Here is a 27,995-nt window from a genome sequence, read left to right on the forward strand (position 1 = left end):
TGAAGCGTGATCATCGAACAATCAAGCGTTTCATTCAAAATAGTCAACAGGGTCGCAAGAAGCGTGTGGAAAAACCAAGGCGCAAAATAACTGCCCATGAACTGAGAAAAGTCAAGCGTGCAGCTGCCAAGATGCCACTTACCACCAGTTTGGCCATATTTCAGAGCTGAAACATCACTGGAGTGCCCAAAAGCACAAGGTGTGCAATACTCAGAGACATGGCCAAGGTAAGAAAGGCTGAAAGACGACCACCACTGAACAAGACACACAAGCTGAAACGTCAAGACTGGGCCAAGAAATATCTCAAGACTGATTTTTCAAAGGTTTTATGGACTGATGAAATGAGAGTGAGTCTTGATGGGCCAGATGGATGGGCCCGTGGCTGGATTGGTAAAGGGCAGAGAGCTCCAGTCCGACTCAGACGCCAGCAAGGTGGAGGTGGAGTACTGGTTTGGGCTGGTATCATCAAAGATGAGCTTGTGGGGCCTTTTCGGGTTGAGGATGGAGTCAAGCTCAACTCTTAGTCCTACTGCCAGTTTCTGGAAGACACCTTCTTCAAGCAGTGGTACAGGAAGAAGTCTGCATCCTTCAAGAAAAACATGATTTTCATGCAGGACAATGCTCCATCACATGCGTCCAAGTACTCCACAGCGTGGCTGGCAAGAAAGGGTATAAAAGAAGAAAATCTAATGACATGGCCTCCTTGTTCACCTGATCTGGACCCCATTGAGAACCTGTGGTCCATCATCAAATGTGAGATTTACAAGGAGGGAAAACAGTACACCTCTCTGAACAGTGTCTGGGAGGCTGTGGTTGCTGCTGCACGCAATGTTGATGGTGAACAGATCAAAACACTGACAGAATCCATGGATGGCAGGCTTTTGAGTGTCCTTGCAAAGAAAGGTGGCTATATTGGTCACTGATTTGTTTTTGTTTTGTTTTTGAATGTCAGAAATGTATATTTGTGAATGTTGAGATGTTATATTGGTTTCACTGGTAAAAATAAATAATTGAAATGGGTATATATTTGTTTTTTGTTAAGTTGCCTAATAATTATGCACAGTAATAGTCACCTGCACACACAGATATCCCCCTAAAATAGCTATAACTAAAAACAAACTAAAAACTACTTCCAAAACTATTCAGCTTTGATATTAATGAGTTTTTTGGGTTCATTGAGAACATGGTTGTTGTTCAATAATAAAATTAATCCTCAGAAATACAACTTGCCTAATAATTCTGCACTCCCTGTAGAATGATTGCAAGGCGCAAAGAACTACACTAATCTCAATCTTTGTGTTGCTTGCAACCTCATTAAGATCCAAAAAGGATATGAATGGCTGACAGCTTTTTGTACAAGGTACGCTCTTTTCGAGTACACTGTCATGCCATTTGGCTTATGCAACGCCCCAATGACTTTCCAGAATTTTGTAAACAACGTTCCCAGAGACCTCCTAGATATTTACTTAGTCATCTATTTAGATGGCATACTCATCTATTCCAATCATTTCTAGGAACACATTAAACATGTGAAAACTGTCCTGTCTAGCTTAAGGGAAAATTGCCTTTATGCCAAACTGGAAAAATGTACATTCAATTCTGATAAAATCACCTTTCTAGGATACCGAATCATGCCATCCGGCATTGAGATTGAAACTTATAAAATCCAGGCTATCAGTGAATGGAGAACACCCAAAACAAAGATGAACAAAAATTCATGGATTTCTCCAACTTCTACAGGAAGTTTATTAAAACTTTTGCATTGCTCACTAAACCCATAACCGATCTGACAAGAAAGTAAAACTACCCTTTCAGATGCACCAATTCTGCCAATACTGACTTCAAGCATCTCAAGGTGCTTTTTACCACTGCACCTATTCTCCATTTCCCTGATCCCACATTACAATATATCCTAAAGGTAGATACATCTGATTATGCCATAGGTGCAGTTTTTTCACAAAGAAAAACTTTGCAACACCCTATCCATCCAGTTGCCTACTTCTCAAGGGTTATAAATTCAGCAGAAATAAACTATCCCATCGGAAAAAAAGGAATTACTTACAATAAAATCTGCCTCAGAACATTGGAGACACCTTTTAGAAGGAACCACACTTCCCATTTTCATATACTCTGACTACAGGAATCTGCAATATGTAAAAACTCCAAACACACTATCCTCTCACCAAGTTTGTTGGAGTCTGGTTTTCACTAGGTTTAACTTCATCATCACATATAGACCGGGTAGAAAAATTGCAAAGCTGATGCCCTCTCCCACAAGGAACAAAGACCACGTTATATCCAGAACACCACACCAATCATTCCTTTTGAACATTGGTCTATGCGCTACTAATACCAACAAACTAAAGTCCTTTCAGAAAAATGAAACTAATAAACCTTTATCCTTACTACACAGAGATAGTAATGGACTATATTTTCATGGTAAACAACTATATGTTCCCCCGAACATGTGGGAAGAAGTATTGCAAATGGTCCACGACTCTTTTCGTTCGCCATCCTGGAGAACAAAAGACATACCATCTTCTCAAAAGAGACTTCTGGTGGGCTACCATCTCCAGAGATACCAAGCAGTATGTTCATTCTTGTTCAACCTGTGTAACCACTAAAACAGAAAGGAATTTTCCTTATGGCTTGCTTCTATCATTACCTATTCCCAAAAGACCATTGAGTGAAATTGCTATGTATTTTATTGTGGATTTACCCAGATCTTATAACAACTCTACCATACTTGTTGTTGTCGATCTACTAACCAAACTGGCACACTTCATACTATATAGCCTCTACCTACCTCTTTCCAAACAGCACACTTGTTCTTAAATAACATGGTTAAACTCCATGGCCTTCCAAAAACTATTACTTCCAAACGTGGGACCCAATTTACCTCCAAATTTTGGAGAGAGTTCTATCATATCCTTCAGATTCAACACTGTCTTACTGCAGCCTACCACCCACAAAACAATGGACAGACGGAACGTACCAATCAATGGCTAGAGCAGTACATATGTTGTTACTGCAATTCTCAACAAAATAATAGGTCCTCTCTACAGCAGAATTTGCCTATAACAACACTGTCAGTTCTTCTACCAAGCAAACACCTTTTTTCGCCAACTATGCTTACCACCTTACCTTTCACCATCTTACAGAACGTGAAACCCATACTTACTTCTCAATGACTTGACCAACACTCTCGCTCAGAATTTTGAAGTTCTCCAAGATAATATAAAATTGGCTCAAGAGACAGAAATGTTATTAAGATGCTAAAAAAAGAAGTCCACCTACCTATAATATTGGTGATATGGTTTGGTTGTCAAAAAAAATCTAAAATTAAATACTACCTCCAAAAAACTCAGTAAACGATTTATTGGTCCCTTCACAGTTCTCAACCTTATCAACAAAAATGCTGTAACACTGCAACTGCCTCCTACATACAAGGTGCATCCAACTTTCCATGTCTCCTTACTGAAACCCTATCATCCTGTAAGGAGTACGAAGCTTGCCGAACAACCTTCCATTTCAGAAGTGGAGGCAGACGAAGAATTTGAGGTCAAATCCATTCTGAATTCCAGGCATTATAGGGGTCAACGTCAATATCTAGTTCGTTGGTCAGGTTATGGACCTGACGAGGATTCATGGAAGCCATCTCTGCACAAGGTACTGAAATAACAAATCACTACAAAACTGAAAAATAAATTAAACACAAATAGCAGCTAAACATACCTGTAGTGCAAATCACATTAAACAGAGGACAACAGTTGCATGGAATCACAGCAGTTATCCAGAACACTGAAGCAGCAATTATAGGGCAATGATATAAGGAACTGAATAAGCAGAGAGAATGTAGTCAAACAGTCTAAGGTCAAAACCAGCTCAAACAAATACAGTACCAAATCAGTTCCAAAACCTTAGTAAAAAAACAAGCCAAAGGGGCCTATTTATGAAAGACATTGCAGATCATGTCCAACAGACCTCGCTGAATGAGGAGAGCAATACGCTCTCTGTATTCAGCATTGCACCAGCAGCTCTTGCGAACTGCTGGTGCAACGCCGCCCCTTGCAGATTCGCGGCCAATCGGCCGCTAGCAGGGGGTGTCAATCAACCTGATTGTATTCGATCGGGTTGAATTGCAGAAATGTCTGTCCACCTCCTTAGAGCATGCAGACTGGTTATGGAGCAGCGGTCTTTAGACTGGTGTTTCTGGCGAGCCAGAAACACGGCGCTTCAAGCTCCGTATGGAGCTTGATAGATATGCCCCATTGTCTGTTAAAAGGTCACAAGAACAGTTCAGGTCAGGAAAGCCAAAGTCTAAAAGCAGGAGCCAAAAACAGAAACCAATTGCAAAGATAGTCTCAATACACAAACAACCAGACACTGCACAAATCAGAGAATATGAAGGTTACTGCAATCACAGCTTCTTAGCAAATCCTATGCCTCCTTAAAGGTGCAGAATGCTAAAATCCAGAAGGCACAGCAAAAACTATTTTCACCAAAAGCCTTTTATGACACCAGAGATTACTGTTTGCTATTCCGTTTTGTTTGTTAGTGACTGAGACAATGTTTTTTGTTTTTTTATAAAACTAAAAGGAGCAACAATAGTGTTTTTAAAAAAACATAATTTACGAAATCAAGAACCTCATGTCACAATCTACTTACAGTGATAGAAATTGCACAAAGCGTAAACATATTCACAACGTTTGGACGATATTTTTGTGGCTACAATATTGCAATGGAGGAAAACTTTTTAGCCTTTACAGTATGATAACAGTAAAAATCCTGTTTTAGAAGATGAGATAAGTTGTAGCCACTTCCTTCTAATAGAAACTTGTAGTGCTCTTCTTGATTTCAAATGTGTATCTTGGAAAACCTGAAAACGTGCTTTCTCAAACAATAACTGGAAATGATACAAAAAAACACTTTTAAAATGTTAAAAGTATCAATATAATCATTGAACATACATGCCCAGTATACTCGGGATGGAATTGAATTACAGTACATTAATCTCACAAATAAATAATAATTTTCTTTACACACTGTACAAAAGGGGTTAATTCTAAACAACTAATGTAAGCTTAAGAAGTGTGAAACAACTATTGTATATGTAATTTTCAGCCAGATTCCCAGTTTTGATCCTAACAACCTAAAAAATGCTTTCAGGAACTTTGCTAGTGAAAACTCATTCAGGGCTGTAGGCTTTTAGTAGCCAAATTAATTTTGGATTATGATCACTATGATCAATTTTTTCACATGAAAAAAATGCTTCCCCTATTGGTCGAAACCAAAACCTCTTTATACGGAGACAATAACAGAAAGATTGGAATCAACCCCCTAGTTGGCTAAATATAGTGATAATACATTATTTTCAAATTTACAGATAACAAATGATAACAAATGAACTGACAAATATATACACTCCAAAATGATCTTCAACATTGTCCAGTCATTTACACATAAAAATAGATCAAATGATGAGCAAAAAATACGAAGAATAAGAAATAATAATATTAGTAACATTTCAATGAGGGGGCAGGAGCGCTGCACTACAGAAAAAAAAGTTGAGAGTGGCTGGGAAGGAGGGAGGGAAAGGGGATCCAAGTGGATGGGGATTTTGGCCCGTGTACACAGGCTTTAGGACAAGTATATTATGGGCTCGATTTATCAAACTTTGTTCAAGATCGCCGTTCCGTTCTCCGTCAAGTACTCTGCATATCGCCATCCGATAGGCGCACATGTGCGCCATTATTTATCATAAAAGGGGTCGTATTTCTACGTTACTTTCCAAAGGCGAGATGTGGCGTGATATTGATAAATCTCGCCGTTATTCATATATTTGCGCCATATTTATTATTAAAAATGTCTTAAATTAAAGCGCATATGAGAAATAAATGTGAATTCTCATTGATTACTTTTTAATTTGTATTGTTCAGTTATCAATGTTACAAATTCGATGTGTGCTTTTCAATAAACACAAAATTTATTTATATTTACGATAATCGCTAACAATGTTTTAAAAATTTGAATATAATAATTGTGATCATATTATCACATTCTCTCACATATAAATCTTAAGTTAAATGGTAAGATTAAAATTTAATGTTGAAATAACACAATTTTTTTATATCTACTTTATTATTTGTTGTATCAATGTTTATATTATTTAAGAAAGCACATCAAGATCTCATTCAAAATTGTATTACAAATTATATCTTTGTATTAACTTTTGAACTACTTATCTAAACATGAGTTTATGTATTTCAAAGATATAACCCAACCCTTTGATCTAACCCAACTCTTATATTTATATCCACCTCCCCCCTCAGCATTAATATAGGTTTTTTTAGATTAAATAAACACACACACATCTTTAAATTGAAAAATATATGTATTTATTGTAAACCAAAATAAAAGTTATTTTCATATCATAATATTTTTTTTTATTTAAAACTGAAAAGAAATAATTTTTTTCTTTATTGTTCCTAATTAAAAGGATTGATATTTTTCTCTTAAGTTTTGCACTTTTATGTATGTCCTCATCAAATTATTTTCAACTTCCAGCAGGGTATCCAAAATTTCTTTTTTGTTTATAGTTATTTCTTGATCTTCAGGCACTATACCAATGAGAAATAGAAAAATAGTTATGTCATGACTTGAATACATTTCAGTAAAGTATTACAAGATCAATAGTGTTTTAACTAATGCTAACAAGAAACACAGACAAAAGACTAATCTCTTGTTAGAAGGTTTTATCTACACCTCTGTTGTTATTTAAAAGCATGTCATCTTGATAATACTGTGTACACGCACATGCATCTTTTGTTCCACACAATAGTGAAAGCTAAAGATTGTTATGATACAAAAGAACTCACTCCAATCATAAAATTCCGTTACATTGGATGAATTAGATTGCATTTCTTCTTCATGTTCAAGGTTCTGTCCTTCATCTTGAATAGCTGAAAGACATACATAATTATAACAGGAATACTTATGTAATAGAACAATGCTGATTGAAATCCATATCTCTTTTCAATAATTATTCACTAAAACAAAAGTTCTATTTTAGTACAAATAATGACATATAAGGAGTGACTGAATAGACATATGAACCTACATATATTAGTGTCTTGTTGTTGCTCGCTATTTGGTGAATCTTGATTCATATTATTATTTTCCTCTTCAACAATTATATCTTCAATGGCATTTTGGTCTGTATCTTCTTCAATCATGTCTATAATTAATATGATTATAGTCATTAAATAGAATAATTTTATTTATTTGTAAGATATATGTTAAGGAAATCTACCTTCATTGTCAGATTCATCATCAATGATGGGCATTGGCCTTCTGCGACGTTGTCGCCTTTTTTTCTTTTTCCCTTTTTGTAAAAATTTTGAACATATAAATGTTAATATCAATGATGAGTTATCTTAATATTAAACATTTTAGTAACTATATTCATACCTGTTGTCATTATAGCCTCAGACTCCAGAAAAACAGTCGGTAGTGGATCACAATCAGCTTCTGGACTGGATGGATTCCATTTTATTGGGCGCAGATAACGGGGCCTTTTTCTATTTTTGACTGTTAAAAATTGAAATACAATTGTATTTATATTGGTAATCGATTGTACAGTACAACATCAGACTGAAACAATTACATTGTTAATACTGTTTCACAAACCGCAATAAATCTAAAATGGATACAAAATTTGCAATTATATTTCTGCACAAAGTTCAAGATAAACAAAGTAACAACTAATGACAGATTACAATAGAGTTAAAAAATTGATACACAACTATTACATAAATACTTACATTTCATAACATAGCTTCTTATTAGGGTCCTTAATTTAGATTGTCTCCGGATTAGATCATTATAACGCTTCAGGCACTGTTTTCTAGTCCTATTATGTCCAGACAGACGTCTGACCCGTCGCACCATCTCTGATAAAATTGGATTTCTTCTATCCTGTTCCAATGTGAATATCCCCTTCTTTTTTTTCGGAAAATACTTTTCCATTGTATAGGTGATAATCAGTAATTCACCAATGGAAAACTTCTTGGAACGATTCATCTTCAAATGTATGTATGTATCTCTCTAACCATAAAACTCCACCCAATAACGGAACTAATTGTTATTGTTAGTGCGCATTAAAATATACCCATTTTAAAAATGATTTATGTTTAAAAGAAATAAGTAATCGAGTCGAAACTTCATTATTTATCAATATTAAAGAAAAAATATTAAACTAGTTACATCTTTTTGTATCAATATAGATTACATGTAAGTTGTTACAAGTGCGCAATAACGTGCACTATATTTCTACAGTCGATAGAAGATAACTGGCAATTGTTACAATGCGCAATAACTGTGACGATATTTCTACAGTCGATACATTTGTTTTCCTAGTTTAAATTTATTTTTAGGGCTATGTTCGTTGTTACCCCAATTGATACATACAAATAGTTTCGAATTTTAAAAAAGAATGTATATAATAATAAAAACACATCAATTTGAAAAAAATACACATTTGACCAATAGGAATAAAGTAAATTCTAATTGTGCAATCAAATTACAGTTACTAATTTTATTTAAATTATTCAGTAATCTATTCATATAACGCCCCATTTCTGTAACGTTCTGGAACAAAAGTTGTTAGTGATAATTGTTCATTACTTTATTCTGACTTCTAACGAAGACACTATTCTTATTAGCGCCATTTTTTGATCTAAATTTGCGATGGCTACTGGACTAGCTGGAAAGACGAAAAGTGGCCGAAGTGTGATGTTTAGTCATCGACAGAACTGTATTCTAGTTGAAGTTGTCATCGAACATTACGATATTATTATCGGATATCAAGCAAAATCTGTCAACCCTCAAAGAAAAAAGGCTATTTGGGAACAAATTAGTCGTGCTGTGTCAGCAGAGGGTAGTTTTCCGAAAGACGTCAGGGCCTGTCGGAAGCGGGTGAATGATATTCGTAAGAATATTAAAAGAAAAGTATGCAAGGAAAAGCAGTTATCAAAAGGAACTGGTGGAGGCCCCGCATATAGGGCTGAACTGCTTGACTACGAACAGATGTTGTATGCCAGGATGGGGGATGCTGTCGTGGTGGGACTTGATGTACCATCAGATACCATGGATTTTCGAGGTAAATATCTAATTGATTGCTATTAAACGAATAGTATAATATATTCTTAACTTATATTTCAAGATTCAGACAGAGCATACCCTGTTAATAATTTTTTTATATGAATATTTTTTATTTTTTTTATTTTAATATGTATTGAACAAAGTTTGCTTGTAAGCTTGGAAGCAGGACCATTTTTGGATGAGGACCTGGATACCGCTTGTTAATTGGCTGGCTACATTTAAAAAGAAACCAATCAGCAAGCGCTAAACAGGTGTCACACCCAAAAATGGCCACGCTTCTAAACTTAGATTTTTTGTTTGGGAAATGAGAGATAATCCAAAAAGAAGAAAATATAAAAATTTTAATAGTATTGAATTATAAACATTTTTTGAAATTCAATGCTCTATCAGAATAATGAAATAATAATTTACACTACACTATTTCTTTAACATGTATTTTGTATATTCAGTTTCTCAATATTTAGAATTAGAAAATGCCCAGGTGGACCTACCATCCGAGTCTGAGTTGACTAGTGAACAACCCACAACATCTTCATGTGGTATACCATGCAGGGAAGAAACTACCAGTAAGTACAAGTATATTACAAAAATGATAATATCATTTGTATTAATGAAAAGAATGGACAATGAATATTTTGCCATGAAAATTCTGTTTATGTAAAGATATTTAATTTAAAAACATATATATGAATATCAATGTATTTTTGTTACAGGTGTCATGGGATTACTACAAACTATGCAGGATTCGTCAATTACATTATTTGATGGTAATTATTGACCTTTTTTTTTTTTTTTTTAATTAATTTTATTAATTTTTTAAAATAATTATTTTTTACATTCATAGATGAAATAGAAATCACATTACAACCACTTGTGACTGACACAGTTTGTCAGGAGGATGATGATGATGAGACACAAATAGAGGGACAAACATCAACACAAGTTGAAACACCACATGTAGAGGAATCAGAATGTGAGGAAGAGATTGAGGATGCAGAACAATGCCCGATAGATGAACCGGAGAGACCAAATGAGGTTGAAAGATTAACAGATATGGCATTGTCTTTCAGAAACGAACAAAATGAATTTTTTAAACAAATGATAGAATTGGAAAAACAAAGAAATAATATACTTCAAGAACAATTAACAGTGCAAAAGGAGTATTATCAGAAAAAGTTAGAGTTCTTGAATAGACGACATCCTGATTTCTAATTCTATTCTCCATATATACCTTCAAGTTATGGGTTCTAAAATATTTAACGCACTTATAGCCTTGGTTAATGTTTATTAGAGTTCACTGTTTTGATGTTAATTTTTGTTGGTTAATAAAGTTTTTTATATTAATAAATATTAATAAATAAAAAAAATTTATTCAAAGTAAATAACGAACCATTTTTTTGTTTCAAAATATTCATTTTTTATTCAAAAAGAGAAAAAGATATGTATAAATAACACAACACAACTTTGGTTATAAACTATATAAATTCTATTTTTAATTAAAAAAAAATGTATTTCTATATATATATATGTATATATATATATATATATATATATATATATATATATATATAGAGAGAGAGAGAGAGAGAGAGAGAGAGAGAGAGAGAGAGAGATATATAGATATATAAATAACACAACACAACTTTGGTATCAAACTATGTAATTTCTCTTATATAAAAATAAAATTATATATATATATATATGTATATATATATATATATATATATATATATATATATACACAATTCTATCAATTTTAATTATTAAATTAAACCAAGGTATTTGAATCCAATCATAAAATTTCCTGAAAAAAAGAAAAAAGATGTAATTAATTATATAGAACAAACAATATTAACATGTTAATACAATTTTATTAAGTAGACTTACATCTAAAAAATCGTTCAATAATTTCAAGACGATTTTCCACTCCAGCTCTTGTGGTATGTCTTGTGACAATTTCATGAGGAACATAAACATCTTCTGGAACATCCTCCAGACACACCTCATCTATATTTAGTTGGGAAATAGCAATATTGTGCATTATGCATGACACCAGAATTATGTCATTACATTTCTCTGGGAAATATTGTAGATCACCACCAGAACGGTCCAACACCCGAAATCTCATTTTCAGTACCCCGAATGTACGCTCAATAGCACTCCTTGTCGACCTGTGAGATTCGTTGAACTTGATTTCTGATCGTGTATGAGGTATTGGTACAGGTGTCAAGAGCCAAGGCCTACAGGGGTACCCGCTGTCACCTTCAAAAATATAAGACAATTACAAATTAGCGACATGTAACAACAGGTTTATGAGGTTAAAATATGACATTTTATAAATAAATATAAAAATTTTAATATTCACCTAATAGCCAACCGTGTGGCATCTCTCCACGTTCAAATGCTGCAAATAAAGCAGACTGCTTTAATATGTGATAATCGTGGCATGACCCTGGAAAACCTGATCTTACTGCCCAAAACCGAAGGTTAGAGTCACATACTGCTTGAACATTGAGAGAGTGGAAGTGTTTCCGATTTCGATATTGCTCCTCCCTTAAAGCTGGTGGTCTAATTGCAATATGTGTGCAATCAATTGCACCTAGGACATTTGGAATGCCGGCAACTTGATAAAAACCAGATTTTACTTGGTGCCATTCATGTACATTCCTTGGCACATATATAAATTTATTTAGATGCTTCAAAATCGCTTTTAAGACAGTCCTCAAATGTCTACAAAAAGAAGGCTGACTCATGCCAACCACTGCACTGGACACAGCCTGAAAAGAGCCCGTGGCTAGGAAATGCAAAACTGCCAATAACTTGAGCATTCCAGGTATTGCCCTTGTTCTTCTAGTCTGTGGCTCTAGATCATTCTGTATTAGAACATATAGATTTTGTATGCTCTCCCTGTTTAGGCGAAATCTTTTTTTTATCTGATAATAAGATAATGCCTGTAGTCCACAACGAGGTAGAAAAACTCGTGGAACTCTTTGCCGTCTACGTATTGGCAAAATCTGTTCATTTCTTCGATTTTCATGGCCCCTTGCTAAAGAAATTGCAGACAAAATAAGGAAATAATCCATCTTCTTGCGCTGAAAATATGGAGTAAATTAGATGTTCTCCTATCTCTTCATGGAGAACATTAGTAGTCGTATTAGGAGGAGAACTTTAGGCTCTCCAATGGCGCAAAATAATGATAAATATCTATTTTGGAGAGAAATAGGTCGTATTCTTGAATATACACCCTGAAAAGGGCGTTTTAAAGCTTTAATTTGCGCAAATGTGCGCCTAGGCGAGGGACATTGAAGGGCGAGAATTTTGCAGTCGTATTTGCACATTTTTAGGAGTATTTCTTAATGATAAATAGGAGATATATTACGACGGCGTGAATTAAGGCGCAAATTAAGGAGAATATGTTTGATAAATCGAGCCCTATAAGTTGAAAGTAAATAATTTGCAGAAGAGAGAAACCCGATCTGCACCAACTTCAGGGCTTCAAATATCGCAACAGTGTTAACTTCTTCTCCCCATAGACCTAAATTGCTAAACCCTAAGGTAGTCATGAATACTTTGCATTTCAATGTTCTTCACATAGAAGAAAATGTTCTTTTTATTTTAAAATATATATTTCTCTCTCTCTATAATATATATATATATATATATATATATACACAGTATATATATATATATACAGTATATATATATTTTTTTTGTTTTGTAAAAAATATATAAGTGAAGAACATTGGAATGTTAAATATTCACAGCAAAACACATTATTTAATATTAAATTTATTTAAAAATAATTGTTCAGCTTTTAAGGTACTTGACTGGAAAGGGCTCTAAATTGTATATGTGTATACACACACACACACATACTATAGTATGTGTGTGTGTGTGTATAGTATGTGTGTGTGTATAATATAGCCCTTTCCAGTCAAACACCTTGTCATATACCATATACCTTTTAACTCTTACAAAAAATGAATAATATTTTATTAGAGACTGTATATATGAGTGTAGCACTTTATTTTAATATACATATGTTATGATTGGTGCACATATTTTTTTTACCCCTCACACTTTACGCTAGATCGCACATGTTTACTTTCAACTTGTATTAAGCGCTCAAGTTAGCAAGGTCGCAATGTTGCTTATGACGACCCTCACTAACTTTAGCACTCCACTTGTAATCTGGCCCTGTATGTATATGTTTTGATCACTAACAATATTTATCCATAGCTCCCATAGGATTAAAAACAGGTTTGTGTGGCCACTCATGGGAAAAGATTATGGGGCCCATTTAACAAGCCCTGTATGGAGCTTTTGGGCCCGTGTTTCTGTCGAGTCTTCAGACTTGCCAGAAACACAATTTATGAAGCAGCGGTCACAAAGACCGCTGCTCCATAACGCTGTCTGTCTGCTCTGAGCAGGCGGACAGGAATTGCCGGAAATCAACCTGATCGGGTTGATTGACACCCCCCTGCTGGCGGCCCATTGGCCGCGAGTCTGCAGGGGGCGGCGTTGCACCAGCAGCTCTTGTGAGCTGCGGGTGCAATACTGAATACGGAGAGCGTATTGCTCTCCGCATTCAGCAATGTCTTGCGGACCTGATCCGCACTGTCGGATCAGGTCCACAAGACATTTGATAAATAGGGGCCAATGCCACATGCCTTAGATTATTAATATTTGTTAACTTTTAAATTACATGACAATAGCTAATAAAATATCAATTAATCGATTTATACATCTGTTTTTTTTTAATGAGTTATAAAATACTGATCATCCTGCTTTACTTTGTTACAACATGATGAAAAAATATCTAAACATTAACATAAGTAACATACCTTAAACTTGATGTGCCTTATCAAGTCAAAATTCCTAGCATATAGCCTCAAGTATTCAAGAAACAAGGAATTGTGCATGAAGTTGGGATATTCATCTGGTATTGGAAAATCTGGATAACACATCATTTCCTTGCAAGCATTTGTGAAAACTGAACTGTAAATACTGGCTCTCCCATCTTCTGCATGGTCCTAAATTCAATAAGACAATTTGTGCATGTATTAAATGCAGACAGAGGAAGCACAAATAAATAATATCGTGTATTGCAGTATGTGAATAAAAGCAGTAACACTACTTTTTAAATTAAAGAAATTTAAATGTAATTGCCTATTTCCATATCTGTGAAAATAAATTTCATAAATCAGATAGGGAATGCAATTTTACAATTTACTTTTAATCAAATTTGCTTTGCTTTCTTGGTATTCTTTGTGGAAAGCTAAACCTAGGTAGGCTCATATGCTAATTTCTAAGCCGTTGAAGACCACCTCTGACAAATTTTTTTACAGGTAGCCAGTGCAAGTTCATGTGTGCCATATAGATGGATTCTGTTAGAGCTTGGTAAGTGCTATGTTGACACTACTAAGGATTTTAGACAAATGTGTAAATAAGATATTGGGGCCTATCTACAGGCTCGCCAGAAACAGCAGTTAGGAAGCAGCGGTCACAAAGACCGCTGCTCCATAACCTGTCCGCCTGCTCTGAGCAGGCGGACAGACATCGCCGGAAATCAACCCGATTGAGTACGATCGGGTTGATTGACACCTCCCTGCAGACGGCCCATTGGCCGCGAGTCTGCAGGGGGCGGCATTGTACCAGCAGCTCTTGTGAGCTGCTGGTGCAATGCTGAATACGGAGAGCGTATTGCTCTCCGCATTCAGCGAGGTCTGTCGAACCTGATCCGCACTGTCGGATCAGGTCTGACAGACCTTTGATAAATAGAGGCCTATGAGTTCAAATCAGCATGGTTTTATGAGAAATAGATCATGTCAAAATAATCTAATTAGATTCTATGAAGAAGTAAGTAAAAATAAAGATAAGGGGAATCAGTTGATGTGATACTTAGATTTTGCAAAGGCGTTTGATACAGTGCCACATTAGAGATTAATGCACAAAATTAAGTGACTGGGAATAACTAAAAATGTTAGCTCATGGATAAATAACTGGATAAAAGATAGGGAGCAATGAGTAGTAGTGAATGGGTCATACTTAGATTGGACAAAGTTAATCAGTGGAGTCCCCCAGGGATCAGTACTGGGCCCTGTTCTTTTTAATATTTGTATTAATGACTTGGAGCAAGGATTAAATAGCGACATCTCTATTTTTGCAGATGATACTAAGTTAAGTAAGGTCTTTAGGTCAGAGCAGGATGAACTTTTGTTACAAAGAGAACTGCAAAAATTAGAAGTATGAGCAGGTAAATGGAAAATGACATTTAATATAGGGAAGAAAGTATAATTCTGTCACTATATAAATCCCTGGTAATACTTCACCTTGAGTAAGGAGTGCAATTCTGGGGACCGATCGCAAAAAAAGATATTGCAAAACTAGAAAAAGGGGAATGGAGACTTTAAGCTATGAGGATAGGCTAGTCAAACTGGGTCTGTTTTCTCTAGAAAAAAGGCGCTTGAGAGGTGACATGATTACTTTATATAAATATATTCAAGGCCCATATACAGAGATGGCAGAAGCTCTGTTTATTCCAAGAAAATTGTTTGTGACAAGGTCACAATTTAAGGTTAGAGGAGAGGAGATTTAGGGGCCTATCTATCAAGCTCCGTATGGAGCTGGAGGGCCTGTGTTTCTGGCGAGCTTGCAGGCTCGCCAGAAACACAAGTTATGGAGCAGCGGTCTAAACACCCTTAATCAAGAAGCAAAATGGACCCCAAGGGGTTAAACAGAGAATTTGATCTACTTTCTTTGATTTAGGATTTTTTTCCACATCAAGTATAATACCCATATGGTTTAGCAATGTATGTATCATATGCTGATTGATTATTGTTTTTGCATTATGTTTTCTAACTGCTATGTTGTATGGTTAGCAACTTGCTGCATTTGTTTTTAATAGGTTTCCAATACTCTCAATGGGGTTTAAGGGTTAAATGTTGTGCTTTTGGTATGTGTTGTTTTTCCACCAGATATGTGATGATGTCATTACCTGTTAAATACTCCCATGTTTTGTAATTGGTCACCTGCTTTATTTTTGGCCCTAAAAGAGGCAGATGTATTTCATTTACAAACTAGCTTGAGAAAGGAGCAGGAGCCCTGAATTGTTGCTCCACAATAAAGGTTTAGGCCTCTAGTTATCAACGTGTCTACTTACCTGCCTTCGCCGGCCCAATACGCCCGCCTAAGCTCGCCTACCATCGCCGCCGCGGACCTGAAAAATCTCGGCAAAGTTATCAATAAATCTGTCAAAAAGCCGCGCACCAAGTACGGGGCGATGAGCAGCGGACTGTGATAGTTATCACTCATCCGATCCGCTGCTCTTCGGCTTTTTGACAGCTTTATTGACAAGCTGTCACTAAGCACCCACACTAACTATACTGTTCTACCCCCTATACCGGTGCCCCCGGAGCCCCCTGCAACTAAATAAAGTTATTAACCCCTAAACCGTCACTCCTAGACCCCGCCGCAACTATAATAAATGTATTAACCCCTAAACCACCGCTCCCGGAGCCCACCACCACCTACATTATACCTAGTAACCCCTATCCTGCCCCCCCTATACCGCCGCCACCTATAATAAATTTATTAACCCCTATCCTGCCGCCCCCGGACCCCGCCGCAACTAAATAAATTGTTTAACCCCTAAACCGCCGCTCCCGGACCCCGCCGCCACCTATATTAAACTTATTAACCCCTAATCTGCCCCCCCTAACCATCGCCACCTATAATACATTTATTAACCTCTATCCTGCCCCCCCTACACCGCCGCTACCTATAATACATTTATTAACCCCTATCCTGCCCCCCCTACACCGTCCCCATCTATAATAAACTTATTAACCCCTATCCTGCCCCCCCTACACCGTCACCACCTACAATAAATTTATTAACCTCTATCCTGCCCCCCCTACACTGCCGCCACTATAATAAAATTATTAACCCCAAAACCTAAGTCTAACCCTAACACCCCCCTAACTTAAATATTAATTAAATACATCTAAATAAATTTAACTCTTTTAAATTAATTATTCCTATTTAAAACTAAATACTTACCTTTAAAATAAACCCTAATATAGCTACAATATAAATAATAATTATATTGTAGCTATCTTAGGATTTATTTTTATTTTACAGGCAAATTTCAATTTATTTTAACTAGGTACAATAGCTATTAAATAGTTATTAACTATTTAATAGCTACCTAGTTAAAATAAAGAGAAATGTACCTGTAAAATAAAAACTAACCTAAATTACACTTAAACCTACCACTACACTATCATTAAATTAATTAAATAAATTACCTACAAATAACTACAATTAAATACAATTAAATAAACTAACTAAAGTACAAAAAATAAAAAAAGCTAAGTTAAAAAAAATAAAAAAAAATAAGTTACAAACATTTCAAAAATATTACAACAATTTTAAGATACTTACACCTAATCTAAGCCCCCTAATAAAATAAATCCCCCCAAACTAAAAAAAAATCCCTACCCTATTCTACATTAAAAAGTTAACAGCTCAATTACCTTACCAGCCCTTAAAAGGGCCTTTTGCGGGGCATGCCCCAAAGAAAACAGCTCTTTTGCCTGTAAAATAAAAATACAACCCCCCCAACATTAAAACCCACCACCCACATACCCCTACTCTAACCCAAACCCCCCTTAAATAAACCTAACACTACCCCCTGAAGATTATCCTACCTTTAGCTTTCTTCAGCCAGCCGACCACTGATGGAACCGAAGAGGAGATCCGGAACGGCAGAAGTCATCATCCAAGGGGCGCTGAAGAAGTCTTCCATCCGATTGAAGTCATCATCCAGGCAGCGCTGAAGAAGTCTTCCATCCGATTGAAGTCATCATCCAGGCGGCGTCTTCAATCTTCATCCATCCGGAGCGGAGCCATCTTCAGACGAGCCTACGCGGACCCATCTTATTCCACCGACGACTGAACGACGAATGACGGTTCCTTTAAGTGACGTCATCCAAGATGGCGTCCCTCGAATTCCGATTGGCTGATAGGATTCTATCAGCCAATCGGAATTAAGGTAGGAAAAATCTGATTGGCTGATCCAATCAGCCAATCAGATTAAAGTTCAATCCGATTGGCTGATCCAATCAGATTGAACTCGCATTCTATTGGCCGTTCCGATCAGCCAATAGAATGCGAGCTCAATCTGATTGGCTGATTAGATCTGATTGGCTGATTGGGGTCCGGGAGTGGCGGTTTAGGGGTTAAACAATTTATTTAGTCCGGGATCGGCAGGATAGGGGTTAATAAATGTATTATAGTGGCGGCGGTGTAGGGGGGGCAGGATAGGGGTTAATAGGTATTATGTAGGTGGCGGTGGGCTCCGGGAGCGGCGGTTTAGGGGTTAATAACTTTATTTAGTTGCAGCGGTGTAGGGGGGGGCAGATTAGGGGTTAATATGTATAATGTAGCTTGCGGTGGGCTCCGGGAGCGGCGGTTTAGGGGGTAATACATTTATTTAGTTGCGGTGGTATAGGGGTGTTTAGACTCGGGGTACATGTTAGGGTGTTAGGTGCAGACGTCTCCCATAGGAATCAATGGGATGTCGGGCAGCAGCGAACATGAACTTTCGCTATGGTCAGACTCCCATTGATTCCTATGGGATCCGCCGCCTCCAGGGCGGTGGGTTTGAAAACCAGGTACGCTGGGCCGGAAAAGTGCCGAGCGTACCTACTAGTTTTTTGATAACTAGCAAAAGTAGTCAGATTGTGCCGAACTTGTGTGCGGAACATCTGGAGTGACATAAGAATCGATTTGTGTCTTACTGAGTCCGGCGGATCGAAGCTTACGTCACAAAATTCTACTTTTGCTGGTGTAAAGGGCTTGATAACTTAGGCGAATCAGCCTCGCCACAAATTCGCTGCGGAATTCCAGCGTATTTGAGGTTGACGGCTTGATAACTAGAGGCCTTAGCCTTTTAACTGTGTGCCACCTTTATTCTTTTCTCCTTTAGTCTCACATTTGGGCCTTAAGGGTGGTCGTATTAGGTGTTGCACTGGATCCAGTTTACATTAAGAGTGTTCCTAATTTGGACTGTGCCGTGCGAATCCCAATTGTTTTCTTCACATGTACAATTTTCACTTAAGGGATACTGGCACCACAAAGTGTGTACTGTTTGTTTATATATATATATATATGAGGCTACACCTTGCTACATTACAATGTCCTGTGAGACAGGAGTATTCACTTACTCAGAGGATGAAGCAGCAAAGATTGCAACCCTGACATTGGGGGCTAGAGAGTTCCTTACAGCACCTGACAGTCACAGAGAAGAGATCTTGAACGGATTATGAAAATACAAGTGAACCTGCAAATTCACGCAGCAACCTTAGCAGAGTACTATAAAACCAAACGGATCCCTAGAGGCTTAAGGTCCCCCCTCCAACCCACGTTCTTTTCGGATAACAGGGAATTTTGTACCATTTATCAACAAATTCTTAACAAGAGTTCAATGGACTTAATTATACTGAATATAGATTTTTCAAACCGGGAGCCGTTAACCCTGACAACAGAAATAGAGGATCAAAAGCGTAAGTTACGTGAAATCTTGGGAGAGGAGGAATACCTCAAGACACTTGAAGACATAGAGAAAGCAGTCGGTACCTTTAAAAACTGGAGGTCGAGGAGCGGAAGAGGAGGAAGTTTAAACGAGATGAACATGACTATAATGTCGGCAGCGTGTATTGTTGGAACCGCCCTCACAGAAGGATGACCAATAGAGGACCACGGTGGGTGGGTACACATCAACGAACCCAGAGACACGCCGATAGTGGCACAACTTCCAGCACAGACAGTTCCGGAGTAGAACGGATGACAACCTCGAAGACACAAAGTATACCAATGACAGGTACCGATGCTTCTCTTTCCACCTCTGCTTCTTTTTTAGGGGAGCGCAGACAGGAGGCCACAGATCGAGGAGGCAGACCAGATGTGTGCGAAAGCACAGGAGGTGTGGGTACCAGATCTCAAGTGAAGCCAATACGACAGAGGTAAACGTTATTAATTTATCTTCACAAGATTTAAACCAACAAGAGTTTGAGGTACTAAATAAGGGACTTACATTTTTCCCAAAGGAGCAGGCTCTCATGAAGGACCTGACACGTTTTTTCAGAGGGATCAGCAGAGATTGCCTTGTTCAAAATGGACAGGATAACAATGAAAGTGTGGAATTTGATACAGGCTCTTTATGGACTTACCACAAGAAGCACATTTAACCCTTCGGGTGATAATGGGGGGGTGGAGACATTCATTAAGGTTGTGGACATTGAATATAAAAAAACTTGTGCATAAAAAAATCTACACAAAAAGATAGGTACAACCTGACTAAACAAGAGTTTAATGTTTTAAAAAAACTCGAAAGGGATACATCCATCACGATCAAGGCCGCAGACAAGGGCGGTGCTGTGGTCGTGATGGACACTGTCAAGTATAGGGCGGAAATTTTATGCCAGTAAACTGATGTACTAGTTTATGAAAAATTGATTGTAAACCCCACTGAGAGTGTAAGCAAAGAATTACATAAAATTTTGGATAAGGGCTTACATCATAATTTATTGACACACAAAATGTACTAGTTTTTGACACCCACACATTCCTTAATTCCAGTGTTTTACGTAATACCCAAGGTGCATAAGCAACTTATAGATCCACCTGGTAGACCCATAGTGGCCGGCATAGGCTCCTTATTAAGCCCTACTGCCCAATTTGTGGACAAAATTCTAGCACCCTTGGTCATACAGGGCAAGTCTTACATTTGGGACACATTTCAATTTATTGAGAAAATAGGTGACATGAAACAAATGGCTGACAACGTCATCTTGGCCACTTGGGATGTGACCTCCCTCTACACAGTCATCCCCCATGATGTGGGGATTGACTGTGTAGGAGAAGCTTTAGCCAAAAGTTGTACAATGGTATATAACAAGAATGGCTCACTGATTTGTTAACCCTGGTGACCATCTGTAATGATAAGATGTTACATCTCCCAGTCCCAGCACATTTTGCTGAGATGGGCCACCAAGCCAATCAACTAAGGTATATGATAATTGACAGTGCCCCTAAGAGACTTAGAGGGGGTGACAGACACAGGGACCTCCTTAATCGAGAAGCAAAATAGATTTGGCTTCTAAATACCCTGCTACCCAAGGGGTTAAACAGAGAATTTGATCTCCTTCCTTTGATTTAGGATTTTTTTCCACATCAAGTATAATACCAATATGGTTTAGCAATGTATGTATCATATGCTGATTGATTATTGTTTTTGCATTATGTTTTCTAACTACTATGTTGTATGGTTAGCAACTTGCTGCATTTGATTTTAATAGGTTTCCAATACTCTCAATGGGGTGTAAGGGTTAAATTTTGTGCTTTTGGTATGTGTTGTTTTTCCACAGGATATGTGATGATGTCATTACTTGTTAAACACTGTTTTGTAATTGGTCACCTGTTTTATTTTTGGCCCTATAAGAGGCAGATGTATTTAATTTACAAACTAGATTGAGAAAGGGACAGGAGCCCCGAAATGTTGCTCCACAATAAAGGCTTAGCCTTTTAACCGTGTGCCACCTTTATTCTTTTTTCATATATAAACTGAAAGTAAAACTCAAAAAATTAGAATATCGTGCAAAAGTTAATTTATTTCACTAATGCAACTTAAAAGGTGAAACTAATATATGAGACTCATTACATGCAATGCAAGATAGTTCAAGCCGTGATTTGTCATAATTGTGATGATTATGGCTTACAGCTCATGAAAACCCCAAATCCACAATCTCAGAAAATTAGAATATTACATGCAATCAATAAAACAAGGATTGTACATATAACAATATCGGACCTCTGAAAAGTATAAGCATGCATACTGTATGTACTTAGTACTTGGTTTGGACCCCTTTTGAAGCAATTATTGCCTCAATGCGGCTTGGCATGGAAGCTATCAGCCGGTGCACTGCTGAAGTGTTATGGAAGACCAGGATGCTTCAATAGCGGCCTTCAGCTCTTCTGCATTGTTTGGTCTCATGTCTCTCATCTTTCTCTTGGCAATGCCCCATAGATTCTCTATGGGGTTCATGTCAGGCGAGTTTGCTGGCCAATCACGCACAGTAATCCCACAGTCATTGAACCAGGTTTTGGTGCTTTTGGCAGTGTGGGCAGGTGCCAAGTCCTGCTGGAAAATGAAGTCAGCATCCCCATAGAGCTCGTCTGTGGAAGGAAGCATGACGTGCTCCAAAATCTCCTGGTAGATGGCTGTGTTGACCCTGGACTTAATGAAGCACAGTGGACCAACACCAGCAGATGACATGGCTCCCCAAATCAACACAGAATGTGGAAACTTCACACTGGTCTTCAAGCATCTTGCAGTGTGTGCCTCTCCATTCTTCCTCCATACTCTGGGTCCTTGGTTTCCAAATGAGATGCAAAAAAAAATAGAAAGTAAAGAAAAAAAGATGGGAACAAAAGAAGAAAAGAAAAATATATTAATGCCGATTAATCATATAAAGTACATGGGTCTTACAGGTGATCACCATTTTGAATCCAGCTTCCTCATATATCCCAATCGATCTACATACATTCTTGTGATCTACAGATACATAGGGTTGCCAGGTGTCCAGTATTCAACCGAACAGTCCAGTATTTTAGTAGGCTGTCCAGTAAAATCTTCAAATTTTTTTTTAGTCCTCTTGTTTTGTCAGACCTTCAGGAATGGGAGACTATTTGCTACAGAAATATAGTGATTGTGTACAGGCGGGAGGTGGTGAAGGGTCCCCCTACACTACAGAAAAAACAACCTTTTAACTGGTTACTGGTAGACAGCTTAGTGGGAGGGTTAGAGAGAGATGCAAGGGATCAGGCAGGAGGGAGGGTTAAGGATGGATTCTTACACTGCAGAAATAATAATAATAATTAAAAAAAGAAACCTTAAACTGCATACTAGCAGACTGTCTACTAGTACCTAAAATGGTGGTGGGAAGTGTCAGGTGGGAGGGTAATCCCTACCTTACAATACTATTACCCTTACCAGCTAACTAATTAACCCCATAATTGCCAATCAGCAGTGTGGTGGGCAGCTCCAATTAGCAGCCTTCTAATTTATAAAAAGCAATGGAAAAGCCATGCATCTCTCCTATTTCTGGACAAAAAGGATCCTAGAGAAGCTTTTAAAATCATTTGTGTTATGACAGTACAAGCGGTATGTAAATAATTTCAGTGAGCAATCCAAAATATATTTTTTATATGATCGGATTTGGCAGTGAAATTTGGGTATGAAATATACCAAAATGGCCCAAGATCAATACCTTGGGTTGTCTACTTAAAATGTATAGATTTGAATGAAAAACAAAACAAAAACCAAGGCTCTATTTCTGTATAATAAATATGTTAAAAAGTCTCCAGTATTTTGGACATGTTTTTCTCTGAAATTCCTGATAGCATAGGGGTTACAGACAGACTGGAGTATAGGAGTTATAATGAAAGATAACTTCTTGAAGAACAAACCAGTAACATCAGAGTCTTGCGCTTTGTTACATTTTAATTTTCGGATCGCTCAAGTGATCTCTTCTATTGAAAACAGGTCTAATAAAGTTTCACATGCTGCCTCAGAAATTTTGTGTAGACCTAAAGTTGCAGTAGGCCTGGCACACAGGCTTTGAAGGCTGTAGAAAAGTGAAATTCAAAGGCACAAGCAAACTGAGGATTAAGATCATCAACAATAAAGATTTTTTTAATTGTAATTAGTAACTATTCTGTGACAAAAAATTTGGATTGGTGTAAATAGTTGGCAAGACGGCCTGGCACAAAAGGATGGCAGGCAGGAGGGAGATGCAATTCAAGGAAACTAGGAGACTGATTACTGACAGTCTAAACAGTGATGATTGACAATTTTTGCAATACTGTTAACAGAAATATGATTGCTGACAACAATTGGCTAGGTGGGCCTGGCTCACAGCAGGCTGCAAGGCAGGAGGAAAGTGTTATTCAATGGCACCAGCAAACTGACGATTCAAATCACAGCAACTATTACCAAAAATTTTAATATTTAATTATTAGAATACTGTCACAACAAATATGATTGGTGTAAATATTTTTTAAGTAGGCCTGGCACACAGGCTTGGAAGGCTGTAGAAAAGTGCAATTCAAAGGCATGAGCAAACTGAAGATTAAGATCATCAACAATAAAGATTTTTTTAATTATAATTAGTAACTATACTGTGACAAAATATTTGGATTGGTGTAAATAGTTGGCAAGACGGCCTGGCACAAAAGGATGGCAGGCAGGAGGGAGATGCAATTCAAGGAAACTAGGAGACTGATTACTGACAGTCTAAACAGTGATGATTGACAATTTTTGCAATACTGTTAACAGAAATATGATTGCTGACAACAATTGGCTAGGTGGGCCTGGCTCACAGCAGGCTGCAAGGCAGGAGGAAAGTGCTATTTAATGGCACCAGCAAACTGACGATTCAAATCACAGCAACTATTACCAAAAATTTTAATTTTTAATTATTAGAATACTGTCACAACAAATATGATTGGTGTAAATATTTTTTAAGTAGGCCTGGCACACAGGCTTGGAAGGCTGTAGAAAAGTGAAATTCAAAAGCACGAGCAAACTGAGGATTAAGATCATCAACAATAAAGATTTTTTTAATTTTAATTAGTAACTATACTGTGACAAAAAATTTGGATTGGTGTAAATAGTTGGCAAGACGGCCTGGCACAAAAGGATGGCAGGCAGGAGGGAGATGCAATTCAAGGAAACTAGGAGACTGATTACTGACAGTCTAAACAGTGATGATTGACAATTTTTGCAATACTGTTAACAGAAATATGATTGCTGACAACAATTGGCTAGGTGGGCCTGGCTCACAGCAGGCTGCAAGGCAGGAGGAAAGTGCTATTCAATGGCACCAGCAAACTGAGGATTCAAATCACAGCAACTATTACCAAAAATTTAAATTTTTAATTATTAGAATACTGTCACAACAAATATGATTGGTGTAAATATTTTTTAAGTAGGCCTGGCACACAGGCTTGGAAGGCTGTAAAAAAGTGCAATTCAAAGGCACGAGCAAACTGAGGGTTAAGATCATCAACAATAAAGATTTTTTTAATTGTAATTAGTAACTATACTGTGACAAAAAATTTGGATTGGTGTAAATAGTTGGCAAGACGGCCTGGCACAAAAGGATGGCAGGCAGGAGGGAGATGCAATTCAAGGAAACTAGGAGACTGATTACTGACAGTCTAAACAGTGATAATTGACAATTTTTGAAATACTGTTAACAGAAATATGATTGCTGACAACAATTGGCTAGATAGGCGTGGCTCACAGCAGGCTGCAAGGCAGGAGGAAAGTGCTATTCAATGGCACCAGCAAACTGACGATTCAAATCACAGCAACTATTACCAAAAATTTTAATTTTTAATTATTAGAATACTGTCACAACAAATATGATTGGTGTAAATATTTTTTAAGTAGGCCTGGCACACAGGCTTGGAAGGCTGTAGAAAAGTGCAATTCAAAGGCACGAGCAAACTGAGGGTTAAGATCATCAACAATAAAGATTTTTTTAATTTTAATTAGTAACTATACTGTGACAAAAAATTAGGATTGGTGTAAATAGTTGGCAAGACGGCCTGGCACAAAAGGATGGCAGGCAGGAGGGAGATGCAATTCAAGGACACTAGGAGACTGATTACTGACAGTCTAAACAGTGATGATTGACAATTTTTGCAATACTGTTAACAGAAATATGATTGGTGACAACAATTGGCTAGGTGGGCCTGGCTCACAGCAGGCTGCAAGGCAGGAGGAAAGTGCTATTCAATGGCACCAGCAAACTGAGGATTCAAATCACAGCAACTATTACCAAAAATTTTAATTTTTAATTATTAGAATACTGTCACAACAAATATGATTGGTGTAAATATTTTTTAAGTAGGCCTGGCACACAGGCTTGTAAGGCTGTAGAAAAGTGCAATTCAAAGGCACGAGCAAACTGAGGGTTAAGATCAACACTAAAAAATTTTTTTATTTAAATTAATAACTATACTGTCTGACTGTGACAACAATTATGATTGGTGTAAATAGTTGGCTAGACGGCCTGGCACAAAAGGCTGGCAGTGGCAGGCAGGAGGTAAATGAAATTCAATGGCCCTAGGAGACTGAATATTTGCAGTCCAAAAAATTATGTTTTTTTTTTTTTTATTACTGTTACAAGAATTGTGATTGGTGCCACTAATTGGCTACTTGGGCCTGGCAGACAGGCTGGCAGATATGAGTCGTGGATGGTAGGTAGGGCAGTAATTTAACACAGTATGCTGTGTAAGTGACAAAAACACAGGACTGATAGAAAATTAAGTTACATTACACTAGCAAAATATTTTAAAATTTTAGATTTTAATATTAAAATTATGTTAAGAAGTGCAATGCACATATGACTCTATGAGTGGTCGCACTGGCTGGCTGCTACGTAGGGCAGCAATTATAACAACAGTATGCTGTGTAAGTCAGATAGACAGTTAGACACAGGCCTGATAGAAAATACAATTAGATTACACTAGCATAATGATTTAAAGACTTTTTTTTGGAAATTTTAAGAAAAAGGTTAAGCACATACATATGAGTCGTGGCTGATAGCCTTGGAAGGGCAGCTATTAAAAACAGTAGGCTATGTATGTCGGATACACACACGCCTGATAGAAAATACTATTAGATTACACTAGAAAAATGATTGAAATTATTTTTTTTGGGGGGAAATTAAAAAAAGGTTAAACACATATGAGTCGTGGCTCATAGACTAGGGAGGGCAGCAAGTAAACATAGTAGGCTCTCTATGTCAGCAAAACTCACAGGCCGGATAGAAAATTAGATTTGATTACACTAGCAAACAAATTTAAACTTTTTTTTTTTATATATTAAAATTAAGGTGAAAGAAAAATAGATATGAGTGCTGGGTGGCTGCCTGGCACAGACCAATTAACCAAAAGACTGGAAAAAAAGAGGTATATTAATGCTGAGTGAGCCTGACAGACACAGGCATGATAGTAAATGTAATTAGATTACACTAGAAAAATATTTTTTTGTGTTTTTTTTTTAAATTAAAAATAATGTTATAAACGGATATTAACACTGCTGGCTGCTGGCTGGCACAGAGCAATGAACCAGAGTATATGCTGTGTGACACTGGCCTGATAGAAAATGAAAAAAAATTACACTAGAAAAATAATTATATTTTTGGGTTAGTTAAATTTAAACTAATGTTGTTAGGGAGATATCAGTGGTGGCAGTAGTCACAGCATATGCTGTGAGCCTTAAACACACAGCTGAAAGCCAGGCAAATGCTAATAAAAAAAATAAAAAAAATGGCACGAAATATAGCCCTAAAAAGGGCTTTTTGGGGTGCTGTGCTTGCAGCAGAGATGAGTGGAGTCCTTCTGGACTGAAAATACACTAGCCTAGCTATGTTTTTCCTATTAATGTCAGGAGCAAAAACATAACACGTCCTATCATTAAAAAAGCAAGGTCGTTATGAGTCTAAAATGGCGGATTCCGAGTAGCTGGGAGTGTCTGTGAGGGAGTGTCTGATGTTGATTGGCTCTAATGTGTCAGGCGGCTGTGACATAAAGGGTCAAAGTTTCCACAATGATGACACATAGGGGCGGATCGAACATCGCCATGTGTTCGCCCACAAACGCGAACAAGCTATGTTCGCTGTGAACAGTTCGCGGGCGAACAGTTCGGAACATCACTATTGCTAGATAGGATTTAATCTGTTCCAAAGATACCAGCT

At 37.2% G+C, this 27,995-nt stretch overlaps 1 protein-coding gene across 1 annotated transcript in view; it reads right to left on the bottom strand.

Moving 5' to 3' along the window:
• LOC128640806 (flavin-containing monooxygenase 3-like) overlaps positions 1–27,995 on the bottom strand; it is a 365,854-nt gene that overhangs the window by 256,468 nt on the left and 81,391 nt on the right. Inside the window, exon 3 of the mRNA XM_053693225.1 lies at positions 14,007–14,195. Within this exon, the coding sequence (XP_053549200.1) occupies positions 14,007–14,195 (189 nt within the window). The remainder of the gene's footprint in view (positions 1–14,006; positions 14,196–27,995) is intronic.

This window comes from Bombina bombina, chromosome 10 (genome assembly GCF_027579735.1).
Source record: "Bombina bombina isolate aBomBom1 chromosome 10, aBomBom1.pri, whole genome shotgun sequence".
Lineage (NCBI taxonomy): Eukaryota > Metazoa > Chordata > Amphibia > Anura > Bombinatoridae > Bombina > Bombina bombina.